At 38.5% G+C, this 20,251-nt stretch overlaps 1 protein-coding gene and 2 long non-coding RNA genes across 4 annotated transcripts; 1 reads left to right on the forward strand and 2 right to left on the reverse strand.

Annotated features, from left to right (window-relative positions):
- Nucleotides 1-2,046: 2,046 nt before the first annotated feature.
- LOC139197385 (uncharacterized) lies at nucleotides 2,047-2,378 on the forward strand. The gene is made up of 2 exons (XR_011582759.1): nucleotides 2,047-2,188; nucleotides 2,290-2,378. It is a non-coding gene; the product is annotated as an uncharacterized lncRNA (long non-coding RNA).
- Nucleotides 2,379-5,735: 3,357 nt separating this feature from the next.
- On the reverse strand, nucleotides 5,736-6,894 carry LOC139197636 (uncharacterized). Its single transcript, XR_011583208.1, has 3 exons — nucleotides 6,516-6,894; nucleotides 6,316-6,393; nucleotides 5,736-6,024 (listed from the first exon to the last, which is right to left on the reverse strand). It is a non-coding gene; the product is annotated as an uncharacterized lncRNA (long non-coding RNA).
- Nucleotides 6,895-16,591: 9,697 nt separating this feature from the next.
- LOC139197386 (TMV resistance protein N-like) lies at nucleotides 16,592-20,063 on the reverse strand. 2 transcript variants are annotated; one of them, XM_070824701.1, is made up of 4 exons: nucleotides 19,376-19,840; nucleotides 18,873-18,923; nucleotides 18,073-18,735; nucleotides 16,592-17,698 (listed from the first exon to the last, which is right to left on the reverse strand). In XM_070824701.1, the coding sequence occupies exons 3-4, from the start codon at nucleotides 18,378-18,380 to the stop codon at nucleotides 17,416-17,418; spliced, it is 591 nt and encodes a 196-aa protein (XP_070680802.1). In that variant the 5' UTR covers nucleotides 18,381-18,735; nucleotides 18,873-18,923; nucleotides 19,376-19,840; the 3' UTR covers nucleotides 16,592-17,415. The 2 variants fall into 2 exon arrangements, with proteins under 2 accessions (XP_070680802.1, XP_070680801.1); XM_070824700.1 differs by having other exon boundaries at nucleotides 17,201-17,698; nucleotides 18,073-18,923; nucleotides 19,376-20,063.
- Nucleotides 20,064-20,251: the final 188 nt, after the last annotated feature.

Here is a 20,251-nt window from a genome sequence, read left to right on the forward strand (position 1 = left end):
AGAGCAATCAGTCAGCACTTGGAATCAAGCTTCCAGCCAGGAACTGACTGCATGGAACCCCTTACCTGATTACTTACCTGGCATTGCTCTCAAGTACTCATCTTCAACATCTTATGCTTCCAGGGAAGATACCGCATCTGCCTGAGGAACAGATAGGGCAAGTGAGAAGGATACAAGGAAGCATGTGGAGACAAGCGTAACAGCACACGTGCCGATACATCCACTACTCTGTCAAAAGCAAAAGTATCTCATATCAGTAGGGTCGAACGTACTCTAGATTTGATGGACTTGTTTTGACCCTCAAATTCTTCAGTCGGCCTTATACTCTGGAGGAAACCAGAAAACCCTCCAGCCCAGTTCAAGAATAAGCCTGTGGAAAGTTACTTCTTCAAAAGCAAAAGTATCCCATATCATCTCTTCTCATTTTTCTTCTCTTTATCCTTCATGCTGCCTGCAAGATAGGGAGAATGTGAACAATCAGCCGAAGCTCTGATTGCTTACCTTGTCTTTCACCTCTTTCAGCAGATCCCCTAGCTCGGCGACTTGGGGGACTCCTACTACATGGTTTGTATCGCACTTGACCAAGCATGAAACTACAAGTAAGCTTCAAGTGAAATTGATACATTACCTTGTGCATCTCCACCAGTTACAGATACCACCCCTAGATGGAGGAAGAGTACTTCCAGAGAAGATGCCACATCTACCTATGAGACAGATAAGGCAAGTCAAGACGATACCGCACTCCGATACTTAGAAGTTTCGTGGCTACGAGATCATTCTCCCACAATATTTCCTAATGTCATTTGTACTAAATCATTCACTTGTACTCACTAAAGGAGAGCTTGAACCTATGTACTTGTGTAAACCCTTCACAATTAATGAGAACTCCTCTATTCCGTGGACGTAGCCAATCTGGGTGAACCACATACATCTTGTGTTTGCTTTCCTATCTCTATCCATTTATATACTTATCCACACTAATGACCGGAGCAATCTAGCAAAGATCACAAAAAGTGACCGTTTTCGCTACCTAGGATCTATCTTGCAAGAGAACGGAGAATTAGATGGAGATCTCAACCATAGAATACAAGCTGGATGGATGAAGTGTATGAGTGCATCCGGCGTGTTGTGTGACCGTCGTAGGCCACTGAAGCTCAAGGGAAAATTTTATAGGACGGCAATAAGGCCAGCGATGTTGTATGGCACAGAATATTGGGCGGTGAAGCATCAACACGTACACAAAATGGGTGTAGCGGAGATGAGGATGCTTCGTGGGATGTATGGGCACACGAGAAAGGATAAGATTGGGAATGAGGATATCCGAGGTAAAGTAAGAGTAGCCAAAATTGAAGGAAATATGAGAGAAAATATGTTCCGGTGGTTTGGACATGTGCAAAGAAGGCCTACTGACGCTCCGGTTCGAAAATGTGACTACGGGACAGAGGTTCAGGGCCGAAGGGGTAGAGGAAGACCTAGGAAAACTTTGGAAGAGACCCTAAGAAAAGACTTGAGTACTTGGATCTAACGGAGGACATGACACAAAACCGAGCGCAATGGCGTTCTAGGATTCATATAGCCGACCCCACTTAGTGGGAAAAGGCTTTGTTGTTGTTGTAATGAAAGTATAACATTAACTCTTAAATGTTTGTTAAATCTATCAATTTGATAGGATATGCATTCTATGAAACTAGTTTCAACGATCCAACCGTCAAATATGTTTGTATATACTCCGAGATAGCATGTGTAAAAAATCACAACAAAAAAAAACATTCAGATATTAGATAACGGGACCGTGAGTGAAAAAGAATATATTACAAAAAAGTGCTTTTGTGTTTTTGTTGTTATATAACTCGTTTGATATTTAGATGAATATTGTATGGATTTACTTGCTCAATCACATAGCAGATTTAAACGAATAACTTACATGTTTTCTTGCATAAACTTGTATGTATTGTATTTATCGAAATTCTTGCATAGAAAATCATTTTACAAGCATCAAGAATCTGAGAAATTACTTTCATAATATTCTTTGGATTTCAATTAGATGATGTGTAATTTTGTGAGTATCTGATTAATGTGATGTTGTTATTTGTTCTTGTTTATTTGTCTAATTATCTTGTTTTAACAGTTCTTGTTGGCAGGTATTAATAGTATTTTTGGAGGTGACATTTGAAGAAGAGACAAGATGGTACGATGCTCGTTTTGCTATTTTGGTTCAGTGGGTTGCTAAAATTCTTCATTGTTTGCATATTTTTAATTGAGAGACAATTTTTTTTTTTGTATGCGCAGGTGAAGTTCACAGCTGAGGAGCTCCGTAGGATTATGGACTACAAACACAACATTCGTAATATGTATGTTATTGCGCACGTCGACCATGGTTTGTATTATATTGCACTTATTTTACACATTATTTATTTATTTATTTATTTTTAATGAATATAACATTTTAAAATATGAAGCAAAAGAATTGGAAAATTTACAAATTGAGGGGAAGAGAAGATAAAGATTGAAGATGAAGAGAAAACGAGGAAAATGAAGATGAGGAAGAAAATGAAATCTGAAAGAACAACAAATTGAAAAGCGCCTGGCTCAAAGTGAATTTTTGTCGATTATAATCGACACAATACTAAAATAATAACCGTTAGAATACTAAAATAATAAAATAATCAGTTTTAGTCGGTTATAACCGCCACCAGTAACTTAAAAACCGTCATAATCTGTCAAAAATATTTTTTTTAAAAAATTCAAAAATACTGTCGGATATAACCGACATGATTTTTCTAATATCCGTCACTAATGAAATAATGTGTCGGATATAATTTATCAGACAACATTTTTCTAAATCCGCCACTATCATCCGCCACCTAAAGCTAATATTGTAGTAGTGTGAAATTAAACTTATAATTTTGCGAATCCCAACCAGATAATGGTGGCTCTAGCAAGAGCGGACCTCCAGCTCTGCACTTCCTTCACGCCAACGTTACAATGACGTTCATGTTTAGCAAAAGCTTCTGCAGAACTTCCTCTGAGTTTTCGAATATCGGATGGATCGACTTCGTAGAAAACAGGAACCACAATCTGCTTGAGTGCATCCATGCACTCCATTATATGGGCAAGTTCTTTCAAACACCACGTCGAAGAAGTATAGTTTTTGGAAAAAACCTAAGATCGAAAGCCTTGAGTTGCTAATAGCTGCCAGGAGCTCCGAAAGGTCGTTGCCTTTTTTAAGCTCTTAGGCGTCGATGAAGGTGTTGATTGCTTTCTGATCCAGAGTTTTGTAGAGATGGCTGATGAAGAAGAAGCAGCAGCCTCGAGTCCTAAAATTCAGGAACACATCGTATTTCCAATGACTGTCAGATGAAGACGAAGAAGAAGCAGCAGCCATTAACATCCACGGGATCGATCCATGGGCGGATCCATATAGGGACCCGGGAGGTCCCGGGACCCTCCGGAAGCCCGAAGAAACACTTGTGATCGACCTTCGGGACCCTCCAACAATTTGGGCAGGTGCAATGGAGAGGCTTGTTGCCTCCATGGATGTGCATGCAGCAGTGCTTATAACAAAGAAGAAGAAGTTTCTAATTTTTGTTTTAAAAGACCTAGCCGAAACAACAGCGTTTTTTAGCCAGGTAATTATAAAAGATTTAAAAACAAAAATATCTCTATTTTTTTATACAAAGCCCGAGAACACCGATTATTTCCACTATCCCCAAATTATATTTAAGAACTCCCAACCCCAAATCGTTGCACCCTTCCAACTTTAAACTCAAGTTACCCCATCCCCTAGCACCATTTGCTGTTCCACCACCTCTAGCTACCTAATTTTATTTCTTCCCAATTCATTTAAGTTTTTTAATCCCAGACTTTAGTCTCAACTCCCAATTGTAATATATATGTTACATTAACAAATTTCATCTTTGTAGAGTCATTAATTGATGTGTTATGTTGTTGAGGAGAATTTGTTGGTTTTATTACCTTTGAGATTAATCTTGATTATTATTATTAATTTTTTAAATTGGGACAACTAGTGGCAAGTCACGGTTATCCACCCATTATAGGGGCCTAGAAGACTCACAGAGGCATTTCAGCTTTCTCCTAACCATAGTCAAGTAGATTCACCAGCTTGGAGCCTCGAACCTGGGACCTTCGTGTTTTTTATATTTTGAGAGTCGAAATTCATGCCCTTACTACTGGGCCACTTGATTTGGTTGATTAATTTTGATTATTCAATGAACCAAATTCAATAAAAAATAGTGATATGGAACCAAACTAGTTTAATATATTTTTTTTGAACTTTTATCTTGAGACCCCCGATCTTAAAATCCTGGATCTGCCATCGATTAGAATGTACTCTGTAAGCGATGATCGACTAGCCTCATATACTGCAAGGACTGAAATGCTGGGATGGAATAAAAAGCAATAATATAGACACCCATTGAAATTAAATCATCCCGAAAAGAAAGAAAAAAACTCCAGTGCATGATTCAGAGTGGAGGTAGCCTTCACTACAACAATGGGGCTTCGCACCCTCTGCACTCCATCCTTCCGCACCAACCCTCTGAATTCCGGAACCAGCTGCCAGGATTTTGTAGTGAAGGTGATCTTATAAGATAGCTTTTGATTTGCTTTGGTGAAGTTAAACATCCGAGGCTCTACTTTCACATAAGCACCCTTCAACTGCGAAACTATAGCATGGTAATTCAAAACCGCAGAAGTGAACTGCACTTCAATTCCGAAAAGTAAAGGTGAAATTTTGGAGTTCATGGTGAGGATGGGTTGGGGCCGTTGGGGGTGTGCTTGCAGTGGACTGAGTCGTGGCAACTTATTCGGTGGAATTGTGAATGACTATGTGAGAGACAGACAATGGTTGCTGAGGGGACTTTGAGAGTATTTCAGGAGGAGTCAAGGAGATTCAGGAAAGCTTTGTTAACATATGTCCTCAACCAATAACTGGAGAAATTGGCTGGACAGATGTGTGAGTGTGACATATGAAATCTAGTCTGGCTAACTAGCTAAAAATCCAATAAGACAAAGTCAATCAAGTCAGTTTTATGTGAGCATACAACTAAAACTGGCATCACTATCACTGGTGCACAAAGACTGGTGGAAAAACGTAAAAGGAAGCAATCACAACACAACATGTACCAAGTAATCTGTCCACAGATTAACAGTTTGAGTTGTTAACTTTCGGTTGTATTTTATAAGGCAAGGTGGACGTCAACTATGCAATGCTCCGTAAAACTTAAAAGGCTGTGTAGCAGCTCTTGTTTTTGTATTGAATACCATGGTTTTACTCAGAGAGGCTTCATTTCTCTTTGATTTCCTTCACAGAAAAAGCAGCTTAAATTTTATAACTACCTAAGTTGACAGATGAATGCAGAGTCTGCTGATGATGCATACGACAAGCAATTGAAAATCCCATCATTATACCCCACTTACACCGAAAAAGGAATCTAATCTCGAGTAGACTAATATAGTCATTTGGACATTAACTCAATGAGTTTGCGACTCTTTCTGAGTTTTGAGTTGGTTTCTGTATTTTGAGAGATCTTCTATTTAGGTTTTGCCTTTTTGGCGTATTTTTTTCTTCATCTTTCTTCCTCTAACAGGTACGTTATCAGTATTTACTTACTCGTAGGCCAAGTTGACACTTGTTCAGTTATCTGTGATTGTATTAATTTGTGTCTGATGAGTTAACTATAATTTTATCAATTTGTGTTGTTTATGGACATTGGTAAGTAAACAAATCTGGATTCTGGTTCAGGAGTATTATCATGTTCCTAACTTCCTATTAGCGATAACGTCCTTCTCCAAGTAGTATATATACAGATACTAGAAATATATAAATCCAACCTGAAACTACCAGAACCATTCAATTCTAGCGTCTATGACTGTAGCATTACTTGGTACAAGGGACATTCTTCCGAAGAGGGAGATGAAATCGTTGAGGCTCTTATTTATTCCTCCTCTTGTTGTGCCCTTTACGACTGCTAATTCCAGACGATCCAATCTCAAACTTCTTCCCTGAAAAAGCATGTGTGCCAAACTTCAAAATTGGCAGAAAACCCGTATAGGGAAGCAATTAAACACAACACATACGAAGTCATATGTCCACATGGTGGGAAACTTTAACAGTTTGAGTTGTTAGTTTTCGATTGCATTTGTTAAGGGGAGATGGATGTATTGAATACCATGGTTTCACTCGGAGAGAGACTTCATTTCTCTTTTATTTCCTTCACAGGAAATGGTGCTTAAAATTTTACATCTACCTAATCTACACAAATTCAGAGGGAGATGAAAGGAAAAGCAAAGTACCTTTCGCCCAAATTGGGGAGCACCGGTGGCATTGGCAAGTTAGCAACGGGAACTGACATAGCAATAACTTCACAGTATCTGCACAAGCACAAACCAAAAGTATAAGAAAAGCAGCACATAAGCTCTTGAAAATTTGAAACCCGCCAAACCTGAACAAAAAGATCGGCTAACAAATGCATTCCACATGTAGAGATATATACCTTTCCCTGTGACTTGGAAATGCCACCTTTTTGAGATGGGATCCGGCGGTGGTTAGTCATCTGAGCACGCCGCATGAATTCCATCAAAGCCGCCGCACGCGGCGTAGTGACCGATTGACTGCTTCAAAACATAGCTTCGTATCCATGTGTTTATCAATAGAGTGTACCCAAAACCCCTGAATTTTTTTTTTTTTTTGTTTTAAAGATAATACAATTTTCCAAAATTTGAAATTTAATTCCAAATAAAAAATTGCGTTTTTTATTTTGATTACCTAGAAATTGGGGGGGGGGGGGGTTTGGGAGGACAGGGACCCAGGTCAAGGTGGAGCTCTGTGATATGGCGGAGCTCTGTGATATGGCGAGTAGCCATCATGGATGCCGATGGTGATCGAGAGCATTGTACACATGTCAAACTTTCACTACAGAGCTTTGTAGTGGATGCCGATGATGTTTGACAGCAGTGACAGATCTAAGATTCGAACGTTGGGGTACTAGTGTTGAAGATTAAAGTTTTTTAGAAATAAGCAAACAGACATTGAGGTATTTCGTCAAACAATTGGTGGGTTTGTTGTCATCAATCAAGCCATGATGCCCACATATCAACAGATATCGACATATGAAGTCGAAGTAATTTAATGTGTAATATCAAGAGAATTTGTCGAGTGTTGTTGATGCAACCTGTCCATATATGCCTAGTAAGTATTACATCAAACACTTAGTAGGTACAAAAGACTCCTATATAATACATTCGAACGGTTCTCAAAAGACATTTACATGCATATTTCTTGAACTCCGGTGGTTCTGGGACCACCTTGGTCCCAGTGTGCATACGTCTCTGCTTGAGAGTGTAGTACAGGTGCCAAAATGTCAGTATGCCCATTATCAAACTCTACTGCATTGTCGCACAAGCGTACTAAATCCTCAAAGTTGAGAGGTAATTGAGAAAGATTAGGGCACTGATATGAAAATTAACTTGACACACAAATTAAACCCTATTGTTGACAATTGTAGTAAAGATGTAAGTAGGGATCGTTCTAAACCGGGGATTAACTAGGGATGCTAATCAACACAAATAAGACTTAAAAACACTAAATTAGACTCTATAGACTCAAAACTGACTCAAAACTGACTCAAAACACTCAAAATAGCAACAAACAATAAAAAAGACTCAACTCTAGACCTAACAAGTGATTTCGACGGAAATAAGACTTAACTTGACTAAAAGACTAAAAGAAAACAGAATTTGACCCAAATAATAAGACTCAATGAAAGGGGGATTGTTTTTGACGAATTTAAAACTTAAAACAGAAACTTTGCAAAAAACACTTTATAAAAATGAATTTGGTGAATTGAAAAGGGTGAAAGGCTAGTTAGAGGGTCCTTCTCCACACATGATATATGCATACAAATCAATTTCCAATTATTATTCCTTTAGACTATGAATGACAACACCCCAAGTTAATTGTGATAGCACAAATTAACCATCAGATTTTCCTTAACTCATTGAATTGGATGGAATACGCATCGCAACCAAATTATCCTTATCAAGTTCCCTAACTATGAAAAGCATGATAGAAAGACATATCAAAGGTCATTAAGTTCTTTGAAAAGCATAAGCATTGACGAAACATTCGTAACTATGAAAAGCATGATATTCCTGCCTAGAATTTACTTAACACAATCATGACTAGTGACTTCCACTACTTGTGAATATAAGTTCATAACGATTAGGTGAAACTCCATTATACTCTAGCATCAAATTCATGCATGCAAATTAAGTGTCGACCCTCAATCTACATACATAAACAAGTTTTGATAACTCAGATAAGCAAATCACATTCAAGACTCAATAAACAATAACTGGACGTAATCAGTTCATATAAAACATATAATCATAGTTTCGAATTCACCTCCAACTATAAAAAATTAGTTCCTCATGTCTTTGAAAACATAAAACCAAATTAAAACAAACATTGAACTAAAACTAAGGATAAAAAGAACCCAGAAACGCTCCAGCACTCCAAAGATTGAATGGCAAGTCACGGCTCCAACTTTCTCCCTTCCTTCCTTGCTGCGTCAAAATGGTATCTTTCTCTGAATTTAGGCTCTTGTATGTGCGGGTGGTGTGGTGATCAGATGGTAGAGGGTGGTGTCTGAAATATGCGGCAAAAACATGTATATATAGGCTAGGGTTTTGCAACACCAACATCTTGGAGAACAAGGAAAGGCTCGGCCCAATCCAAGGGGGAAAAGGATTAGGGTTTCTAGCAGATTTTAGGTTTCTAGAAGAGGGAGAGTGCGGCACTTATTTAGGGCTTCTAGAGGGAATGTGTTGTGGCAGGGATAAGCCTTCTAGAAGGGATGAAAGGCGCCACTTTTCTAGGGGTTCTAAAAAGGGTGGTGCGACATAAGTTTAGGGGAAAGGATAGGCCTTCTAGAGATCAGATATTTAGGTCCCCTTGCAGCTGGATTTAAGGTATGATAAGATTAGGATAGGATAAGATAAGGTTAGATAAGGTTTTTTATAATGTTCCTTCTTTTGAGCTGATTCCTTATCTTCTTTGTCTTGAATTTATTTTCTTCATCTCCTTAGCATATCTCTAGCCTTTTGAACTTCAAAAACATCCATCCACCTTCATGCATGTGCTATCCATTATTGGCCCAAAACTGCTCCAAAATGCTCCAAATTGCACTTTCTTGCCAACTTTGTTATTTGGACCTACAAACACATGAAAATAGCTTAAACACTATAATAAGTAGAAACTGGCTATGAAAATGCAAAAAAAATAAGCTAACTAAGTCGAACAAATATGCTCCTATCAAATTTCCCCACACTTAGCTTTTGCTAGTCCTCGAGCAAAACAAAGAAAACAAAACACAACCTAAACCTTCTAACATTTACCTCAGGGATTTCCAATACAACATGACACGTTAAAAATCACTACTTACACAGATTTTAGCCATCCTTACCCTCGAGCACATACTTAATCATAGTTGTCACTCACTAGCTCACATTTAATCAATTAAAACAACATTTTGAATGTAGAAACATGCCTTAGGGAATCCTTCAATTCCTCACCGGATATACACTCTATTTTCACACAGATTTTCTGACTACACTCCCTATACTAGATACGTGTGAGAAGATTGATGTAAACATAAAACTAACACTCACATATGTTATCATCAAAGAAGGCAATTTCTGGAATTATTAATGCATGTATATATATGATCTCATGAATGGAATGTCATTACTTCGACGCGAGAACCAAGGATACCATATGCTCATACCAATCCCAACCTCCACATTATTGAACACACAACACTCAAGATTGAAGCCTAAGGGTTGTAACGGGGCTAAGGAATATTGGCTAACAAAGAAATGTAAGGAAAAACAGACGTTCTTAAAGCGATAGTAAGCAAAGCAATGAAATAAACTTAGAATTCACTCTTGAATGCAGCAAATAACTTGAAACATTAAGGGGATTTCATATAACTTAGGATCATATTCAAACTCTTTTGACCCTTTCTTCAACAACCAATAATTGTGAGTTCTTCATCACTTATTTCACACTTTTTTTTTTTTGTGCCCTATTCATTGTTTAGCACACTCGATGTAAACTTTATAGCTTTCCAACAAAAGACCTTCCCCCACACTTGTTTATAGCATAATGTCGATCAAAAGGAATTCTTTCTAAGTTATGCTTCTCAATCCTTTAAGAACAAGGGTATGGATAGTCCTATTCTAGGCTAGGTAAGGATAATGTGGCTAACAAAAAAAATAGGCTAAATAAGGCTCAATGGGGTTAATCCTACAATACATATGCTAAGGGTAAGGCTTTTTGGCTCTGGTCTAACTAAAACTTCATCTTGTTATATGTTATGCACTCAATTTCATGCTTTGAATGAAACAGACATGAGTATTTGGAACTAAATGATGAAACACATTCTACGTAGCAACCAAGCAAAGAATGATAAGATCATGCAACGACTTTAGAAAACAACAAATTCATAGATTAATAACTCTCCAAATAAAGTATAGGCTCAAGTCTCTCAGAGTTGTAGCGTTAGTTTGAGTTCCTTCCTTCAAGCATGTTACAAAAACTGATTTTTTTTTCCTTTGTGATTACATGTGAATTCGTTAATGACAACTACAACCAAGTATAAACCAAAGAGCATATCAAACTTTTATCCATGTTTGTAACTTTCTTTAACAATCATGCAATTAAAAACCAAATCCTCATCATTGTGTTGGAAGGTACCCTAAGACAGACACATTAAAATGACTCTAAAAACGACTCTTTTTTGGGTTTTCAGAACTTTTTCGAATTTTTGTCTTGAATTTTGGTATTTTCTTTTAAAGACACATCAAAACACACTAAAAACACTAAAAAACAATGAAAAACAACTCTAGAAATGCTAGGTGGTAAAATCCTACGAATTTTCAACAAAAACACTAGTTTACCCCCCCCCCCCAACACTTAAACCAAACATTGTCCTCAATGTTTTAAACATAAACTCACACATAAGCAAGCAAATGACACAAATAACAAACATGACAAGCATGGCAAAGTAAAAGAAATAAAAAGTAGGGTTTAGGAACGCAAATCTGGTTGTGATGCCGGAGCTTCCTAGTTCTTCTTTATTTGCATGAGTTGCCTCCCAAGAAGCACTTGCTTTAACGTCTTCCAACCGGACGATACCTCCTTTTAAGCTTCATTGGAGCCCACGGCCTTGAGGGGTATGTCCTCCACGACATGCTCCTCAAAGTGGTCATATTATGGCTTCAAACGATGTCCATTCACTTTGAAATCGTTTCTGATCTTTAAACTTTGAATTTGGACTGCACCATAAGGAAAGACATTAGTAACAACAAACGGGCCCATCCATTTAGAACGTAACTTACCTGGAAACAATCAAAGGTGGGAATTGAAAAGTAACATTTTCTGCCCTACGACAAACGTCTTGGTACGAATCATCTTGTCATGGAATGCCTTCGACTTCTCTTTGTAAATAAGAGCGTTCTCGTACGCCTCGTTCCGAATCTCTTCAAGTTCATTGAATTGAAGCTTCCTATTAATTCCAGCCGCATCAAGGTCCATATTGAATGTTTTGACGGCCCAATGTGCTTTGTGCTCCAATTCAACCAGAAGATGGCATGGTTTCCCATAGATGAGCCGAAAATGAGACATCCTAATTGGGGTTTTGTAAGCTGTGCGATACGCCCACAATGCATCATTCAAACGCAAGCTCCAATCTTTTTGGTTTTGCCCATCGGTCTTCTCCAAAATTTGTTTGATTTCTTGATTAGAAACTAGACTTGCCCACTTGTTTAAAGATGATAAGGTGTTGCTACCTTATGCGTGACGTTATACTTCTTGAGCAATACCTTAATGGTTCGATTGCAAAAATGGGAACCCCCCATCACTTTTAAGAACTCTTGGCATTCCAAATCTAGCAAATATGTTAGTTTTCACAAAATCTGCAACCACTTTTGAATCATTAGTACGGGTGGCTTTTGCTTCCACCCATTTTGAAACATAATCAACTGCAAGTAAAATTTAAACAAAACTTTCGACACAAAAGATAGGCGCCTGCAGCATTTAATCTTTTGAACCAATATTTCCGGTTCTTTGACAACGATCACATGCTATGCAAAAAGTTCTAGCATCCTTAAAGATAGTAGGCCAATAAAAACCACATTCAAGTACTTTACGTGCAGTGCTTTGAGTGCTAAAGTGACCTCCACATGCATAAGTGTGACAAAAAGTTAAAATCGAATGAAATTCAGAATCATGCACACACCTACGAATGATTTGATCAGCACATTATTTCCACAAATAAGGATCATCCCACACATAAAAACGAGCCTCTTTCTTAAGTTTATCACGTTGGTGCTTATTTAGAGTGCTTGGAACTTGTTTAGTGACCAAATAGTTAACTAAATCGGCATACATTGGCTCACTTATCTCGATGGACAACAGCTGCTCATCTGGGAATTTCTCTGGGATAGGCACGGCATCCTCTTCATGCACCATACGGCTCAAGTGATCAGCCACCACGTTTTCACTTCCTTTCTTGTCTCAAATTTTAATATCGAACTCTTCGAGAAGAAGCATCCAACGAATAAGCCTTGGTTTGGCCTTCTTCTTTGTAAGTATATACTTCAACGCTACATGATTAGAGTAGATTATAACTTTAGTACCAAGTAAATAAGAACAAAACTTATCTAAAGCAAAAACAACAGCAAGAAGTTCTTTTTCCGTTCTGGAATAGTTGAATTGTGCGTCATTCAAGGTCCGAGAGGCATAGTATATGACGTGTGGCTGCTTGTTCATTCTTTGTCCCAAAAACAGCCCCTAATGTATAATCAGAAGCATCGCACATAAGCTCAAAATGAAGGCTCTAATCTGGTGGAACAATGATGGGGGCCGAAGTGAGCATCTCCTTGAGGTGTTTGAAGGCCTTCTCACATTCCTCATCGAACTTAAAAGACACATCTTTCTGAAGGAGACGGCAAAGGGGGTCGGAAATCTTTGAAAAGTCCTTGATGAATCGCCTATAGAATCCTGCATGTCCAAGAAAAGAACGAACCTCTCTAACCGAAGTAGGAGAGGGTAAGTAGCGTACAAGATCTATTTTTGATTTATCAACCTCAATTCCGTTTTCTGAAATGATATGACCTAAAATTATACCTTGTTTTACCATAAAGTGACATTTCTCCCAATTTAAAACAAGATTAGTTTCAATGCATCCTTTCAGGATTAATGTGAAATTGTCCAAACAATTATCAAACGAATCACCAAATACACTAAAATCATCCATGAATACCTCAATAATCTTCTCAACGAAATTTGAAAAGATGCTTACCATACATCATTGAAATGTGGCAGGTGCATTGCATAAACGGAATGGCATGCGACGATAGGCAAAGGTACCAAAGGGGCCCATGAAAATGGTCTTTTCTTGGTCATCCGGAGCTATGACAATCTGATTATATCCCGAAAAACCATCAAGAAAACAATAAAAAGAATGACCGACTAACCTTTCAAGCATTTGATCAATGAACGGCAAAGGGAAGTGGTCCTTCCTTGTGGTGGCGTTGAGCTTCCTATAATCAATGCAAACTCGCTAACCTATTTGGATACCGGTTGGCATAAGCTCATTCTCGGCATTCTTCACCACTGTAACTCCCGATTTCTTTGGAACAACTTGAACCGACGAAACCTAATTGCTATCCGAGATAGGATAAATCACTTCACAATTCAGAAGCTTAATAATCTCCTTCTTCACAACTTCCATCATCGGAGGGTTGAGTCGGCATTGAGCCTCCCACATTGGTTTAGCCCCCTCCTTGAGAAGTATGCGATGCATGCAAGTTGTAGGGCTAATACCCCTAATGTCGGCCAAGGTCCATCCTATGGCTGTTTTATGCTCTTTCAACACCCGAATCAATTTTTTTTCCTCTAATGTCGTGAGTGTTGAAGAGACTATGACCAGCAACGTTTCTTTGTCACCCAAATAGACATACTTCAAATGATTTGGCAACGGTTTAAGTTCAAGAATCGGGGCCTGAATCACTGAAGGTAACAACTTATTAGTAGAAACGGGAATTGAAATTGGGATCGGATATTTACCAGGATGTTATGGCAATGCCCTAGGGCAGCCACCATCTCGCCAATTTCATCATTAGGCACAACCAGATTGGGTTCTAGGCCCAATCCCTTGGCAATTGTTGTTTCAAGGGGATCTTTGTCCAACGAATCTAGATAATCCTGCACCAACGAATCAAACACATCAATAGAAAAACAAGAGTGATCATCTTGAGGATATTTAATAGCTTCTGAAATATTAAAATCAATAATATCGCCATCAAATTCCATCGTTAAAGTTAGTTTTTAATATTTAATTAATTTTTTAATAGAGAGTGGGCCCCTTCTCAAGCCACGTCACTATTTAACGGAAGAATTAACAGACAAACTGATGGAAGGTATGAAATTGTAACAAATTCGTAAAATGAGGTATGACATTGAAATGTTTTAAAGATAGGGTATGCAATTGTAACTGGCCCAATAGTTGAGGTAGTTTTATATAATTTATCCTTAAAATAAACATGTGCTTGTAAATGACGATTGTACGTACCAGGGTTCCTTCCTAAAGTCGAACAATGAGACTATATTGCATGTCAAGGTCAACAAGACTTTTGAATTGAAAGTTGGATGGGAAAGACTTAATGGGGAATCCAAACCAAGAGAGACCCCTTAACTCATGAAAAAAGAAGCTTTGAGTGCCCAATCAAGTCTTATTTTCCGTAATAATTATGACGAATGATGAAAAGTCTCAGTTGAGTCATACCAACAAAAGCTTCAGCTTTTAAGCATACCTCACCTAAGTTCGAGAAATCCATGATTATGCTTTCAACGGCCTCTGTAGCTTGTGCAAATCAAAGTGAAGGTTATGAATTTAATGCTTGTTTATTGAGGAGTAGTTTGATAATCATTTTGTTCAATTTTCAACTTTTATTTTGATTATTATTTTTTTAAAGTCTGAAAATTGAAAACCCATAACTTGTTTGGTATTTATTTTTAGAGTAAATTACATAGTAGCCCCTCAGGTTTGAGGTCAATTACAACCTCATACAACAACTTTAAAACATTTCACTTTCATACATCCAGTACCATTTTATTTCAAAATAACACCTCCGTTAGATTTTCCATCCATTAGTGTGTTAAATGCTGACGTGGCTGCCACATTTGTGCCACGTGGCTGCCAAATGTGTGCCACGTGGAAAAAATAATAATTTTTTATTACCCTATTGAACACAAAAAAAAAAAAAAAAAACGAAACCATGTTCGTCTTCCCCACTCTCTCTCTCTCGAACCCCATACCCCCCAAAATCCCCAGATCCAAAACCCAAAATTCCCAGATCCAAAATTCCCAGTTCTCGACCTTCAACCACCACGAGAATCTCATCCCGATTATCCACTCCCAAGCTCCCCAAACCGCCATTTTTCACCACACCCCCTCTCTCTCTCTCTTACCCAAGCCACTGCCATTATTCATTTCATCAACCCAAAAGACAAGAGCCACCCCCACTTCACCACTCGAACAGATGCAGCCACCCACCCACCCATTTTATCTCAATCCAAAACCAAAGCCTCTCCTAACCCACCCCAGAATCCAATAGTTTCAAGGAATTGTAAAACCTCACAATTTCAAAAACCAAAAACCCACTTCAAATTTCAATCTTCTCTCTCTTCGTCTTCTGGGGTTTTTTTTTTTAATCAATTCTCTCTTCCTTTTCTGGGTTTTGCGGCAGAGGATGGTGGGTTTGCACTTGACGGGAGGAATAGTGCAGGGACTCGGCATTATACATTGCCTCCGCCCTCCCATTTGCTTTCTGGTAAGGATGGACAGAAAGCTTTGAGGAGTCCATATATGCCTCTGCGCCTGCAAAAAGAAAAAGTGAAGGAAGTTACAGCAGTTGCCAAAGCCAAGGCAAAAGGGTTTTGCTTGTTGGGCTTTAGAAATTTGGATTTAGGGTGGGGAAAGATGGTAGAAAACCACACGGCAGCCGTGCGGGGGAGGGGGCGATGGTCGTTTGGATGGGGAATGTTTTTGGAGGCGCAGTGGGGAGGGAAATGGTTGCGGGTGATGGGGGATGGGGGAAGGGGTGGGTGTTGGGGGGTGCGAGGGTGGGCACGGGTGGGGATTCTGGGGAAGGAGATCTGGTTTTTTTTTTTTTTTTTTTTTTTTTGTTCAATAGGGTAATAAAAAATTATTATTTTTTCCACGTGGCACACATTTGGCAGCCACGTGGCACAAATGTGGCAGCCACGTCAGCATTTAACAGATTAATGGATGGAAAATCTAACGGAGGTATTATTTTAAAATAAAATGGTACTGGATGTATGAAAGTGAAATGTTTTAAAGTTGTTGTATGGGGTTATAATTGACCTCAAACATGAGGGGCTACTATGTAATTTACTCTTATTTTTAACTTTCATTTAGAAAAATATGAAAACTAAAATGGTTATAAAACGGACCTAAGAAATAGATTTTGGTCAAAAGTTGAAGCCTTCTACTAAACATTGCATAAAAAAAAAATTCCCACCGTATTTTGAGTTACATATGATGAACATCTTCATAACTCCACAACCTACTTCGTCACCCAGGCTCTTTGATAGATTCTTGGTAAACTATTTTCCAACCCATTTCCCCACCCTCTGAGACAGTTATGAGAGCTCGATCGATTATAACTCTTATTCCAGTATGAGGATAGAAATTACAATTGTCCAGAACTTCAGTTGCATAGTCTTTCTTCATCCATTTAAAGAAACATGCAATATCTAGAAAGATGCCATTCTCTGTGTCATCTAGTCCATCGAAGCTTGTTTTAAGCACATCATGAATTCCCCTTTGCGGCATTTTCCTTATTTTTTCTAAAACATCTTCCCACTCGCGTACATTTTTGTTATCAAGAAAAGCTCCCAATACTTTGAGTGCTAAAGGCAGATCTTGAGCATATTGTATGACACGGCTCAAAAGATCATCATAATCTCTGGTGGGTTGGTTTGTTCTAAAGGCGTACTGCCTAAAGAGTTCCAGAGCTCCAAGATCACTGAAAATCTTGGGCTTATATATCGCATCGGCTCCGCTTAGTAATTGCTGATCTCTAGTTGTTATAATGATTCTATTCCCACCACCAAAACAAAGTTGCTTTCCGAGTAAGGCTTCAATTTGAGCTAATTTGTCTACATCATCAAGAACAACAAGAAATCTTCTCTGGCCAAGGCTTTTTAACATGACCTGTATACCTTTATTTGATATGTCGGAGCTCCCCACCTTGTTGCCTGAGATACTATATAAAAGTTGCGTCTGCATATGTAGTTCGCATGCTTCACGAAACCCTCCTTGACATTTTCAAGAAAGCAACAATCTTCAAATCGATTTTATCATAAACAGCTCTTGCGATGGTAGTTTTGCCTAAACCACCCATACCCCATATTCCAACAATGCGAACATCATTCGTTTCAACTCTAGGAGGATGTAATAATGAATGCATTTCATGCATGTGAGAATCCATTTCAACCAAGCCATTATCTTTGCTTGATGTTGATGAGATGTGGATCAATTTCCTAAAAACATCTTCTACAATTTCCTCTATACGCTTTGCATCATTCCTGTCAAATTAAAGAAAACAATATAATAACACCAAATAAGAATCAATGGTCATTTTGGTAACTATATTGTTTTCACTTTTCTTTTTGAAAACCTAGATTTTGAGTTTTCAAATTTTGACCTTCAAGTTTTACAATTTTTCTTTAATAGTTCCCAACACTAACTGTTAGATCTTGCATATAGGGATCTAATGGGTCTTTACAACCGTTTTGCATAAAACTCGTAATGAGTATTTCATATCATTGTAGCCAGATCTCAAGTTTTCATCTTTAAGTTTTAAAAGAAATAGAAACTTAAATCAAAATATTTATCAAATGACCCTAAACGTTACCAAAATCCAAACATTATCAAGAAAGTAAAACAAATTAGAATTTACTCATAGTTTCGCGAATCCCAACCGGATAAACTAGTGGCCGTTGTAAGAGCGGTCCTCCAAATCTGAACCTCTTCTATTTCAGTGTTAGAATTGTGATCATGCTGAGCAAAAGCTTCCGCGAAACTTCTCTTGAGTTTACGAACATCAGACGGATCAACTTCGTAGAAAATGGGGAGTACAATCTGGTTCCTGGTATCCTTGCATTCCAAGATTTCCACGAGTTCTTTCAAGCACCAAGTGGAAAAAGCAAGGTTTTGAGAGAAAACTACAATCGAAAGCCTTGACTCTCGAATCGCTGTCAGGAGCATCAATGAAGGTGTTGATTGGTTTCTGTTAGGATGGCTGACGAAGCCCCTGCGAGGGTCTTCCCATCTGAAATTGATGAACACATCGTATTTCGTATTTCCAATGAAGGCCAGAAGAAGGAGAAGAAGCAGCCATTAATCGATCGCACCTGGTCAGCTATGATCGAGCATCTAAAACTAAGAGGAATGTCTGATCCATACGAATTCAATGCGGAAAAAGAAAATTATGCTTTTGTGTTTTCACATTTTCTTCCAGGAATGGACAAAGGAAATTTCAGTGTGAAGGGAATCTGCATACTTTGGTTTTGACCCAAGAAAATGCGAGGAACGGCTCGTTTAGCAGCTTTGCATGAGGGTACTGGGTCAACAGCAAAAAATCATCTCCCTCAATGAGTTTTTTCTTTTTGGTCAAATCTTGCTCAATGAGCTTGGACCACTTGAATTGAGAAAACAAGTTATCACAGCTGACAATTTTAGATTACCATTTCTCACTACCTGTCATGCCGCGCCTTAGCACCATGACCACCTAAGAGTCCTTCATCTCCCCTAATTGAGAAAAAAAACATGATGAGGCAGCACCAGAAATGGCCATTCGCACGCGATACATAATTGCTACTTGCAAATGTTTTTACAGTTTCAGCACAATACACACCTTGGTCTCTCAATAGCATGAATAATGTAATCATAACTGGCTATGGTGAGCTAGAAATCATCTACCCCTCCTTCCCTAACACACAAACGCACACACACACACACACACAAAAAGACACAAACTCTAATTCAAGAGTCCTCTGCTAAATTTCTTCAAATGCAAAAGACCCCAAGAATTCACATCCACAAAATAAAATATAGCAAATACAAAACAAAATCAATTGATAATAAATCTTGTACGGCGTTGAACTTTAGAAAAATTCAAAATAAACCCATACCTGAAGGTAATAAAACTCAAAGCATTCAACTTTATAACTATCACAATAAACCCAGTAAAAAGTAAAAACCTGAAGACATGGGGTGATCATTTACCCCCAATTCTTTAAGAACAGCAAGCCAGTCAGCTCTGCAAGGCTTCATAATCCTACCCCAATCAGCCAACAACTCACACAAACTACCCTTTTCAGGAGAAAAACAAATGAGCTGCCTCATCAAAGCCGGACACCGTTTGCTCATATTTTGTGGCAGTTGTTCAATAGCTTCTTTCTGGGCTTTTGTAATCTCAGGACTCACCAACCAACCTAATCCGTGACTTCCCTTCTTTGATCTCAGTCTTCGCCGTCTCCTCTACGCTTGCAGCCGCCAATGGCCGCTGAAAATGGCGGTTGTGGGTGAGAAAGCTCATTGGGATTGCCGAGAAAGAGTGGCCCGTGAATTTTTTTTTTGGAAACTGAGTGACCCGTGAATTTGGGGCTATGGGTTTCCTTCGATTCGTTGGTCATTGGGTTTGCTGGGTGTTGGGAGCATGGGTGCCCATGAAGAAACTTTACAAGCTTCCATTGAAACGATGATGAAGGGAAATTTTGAATTGTCTTAGAGTGAGTGAGAATTAGGAGGTGTTAATTTTGCACATTTGAAAATGATGGAAGCAAAAGCAAGGTTGAGGAGCTGAGTGACTGAGTTTTGGCGGTTGCGCCAACCTAACAGAGGCTGCCAAAGTTTTCCGGCTTGATAGGCAGGTTGGGCTCCCTGCCCATTATAAAGAAAAGAAAGGCCTAATATATTGGGTTGAGAGACTTATGGATAATGTTAGGAGATTAAATTTTCAAACTAAATTTGCAAATCAAATGGTATATTATCACTAGAAAATAAGGAGTTTTAACGAAACACTCTTGGTACTGTTCACTTTTAACGAAAAATCACATTTTTGTTGCAGTTCTATT

This window comes from Malus domestica, chromosome 07, assembly GCF_042453785.1.
Source record: "Malus domestica chromosome 07, GDT2T_hap1".
Taxonomy (NCBI): Eukaryota; Viridiplantae; Streptophyta; class Magnoliopsida; order Rosales; family Rosaceae; genus Malus; species Malus domestica.

Coding starts and splice junctions, on each gene's coding strand:
- LOC139197386 (XM_070824701.1), bottom strand. CDS start 18,380: ATGCTCCTGACAGCGATTCGAGAGTCAAGGCTTTCGATTGTAGTTTTC. Junction 17,699..18,072: donor TGGGATTCGCGAAACTATGA/GTAAATTCTAAT, acceptor TTAATTTGACAG/GAATGATGCAAAGCGTATAG.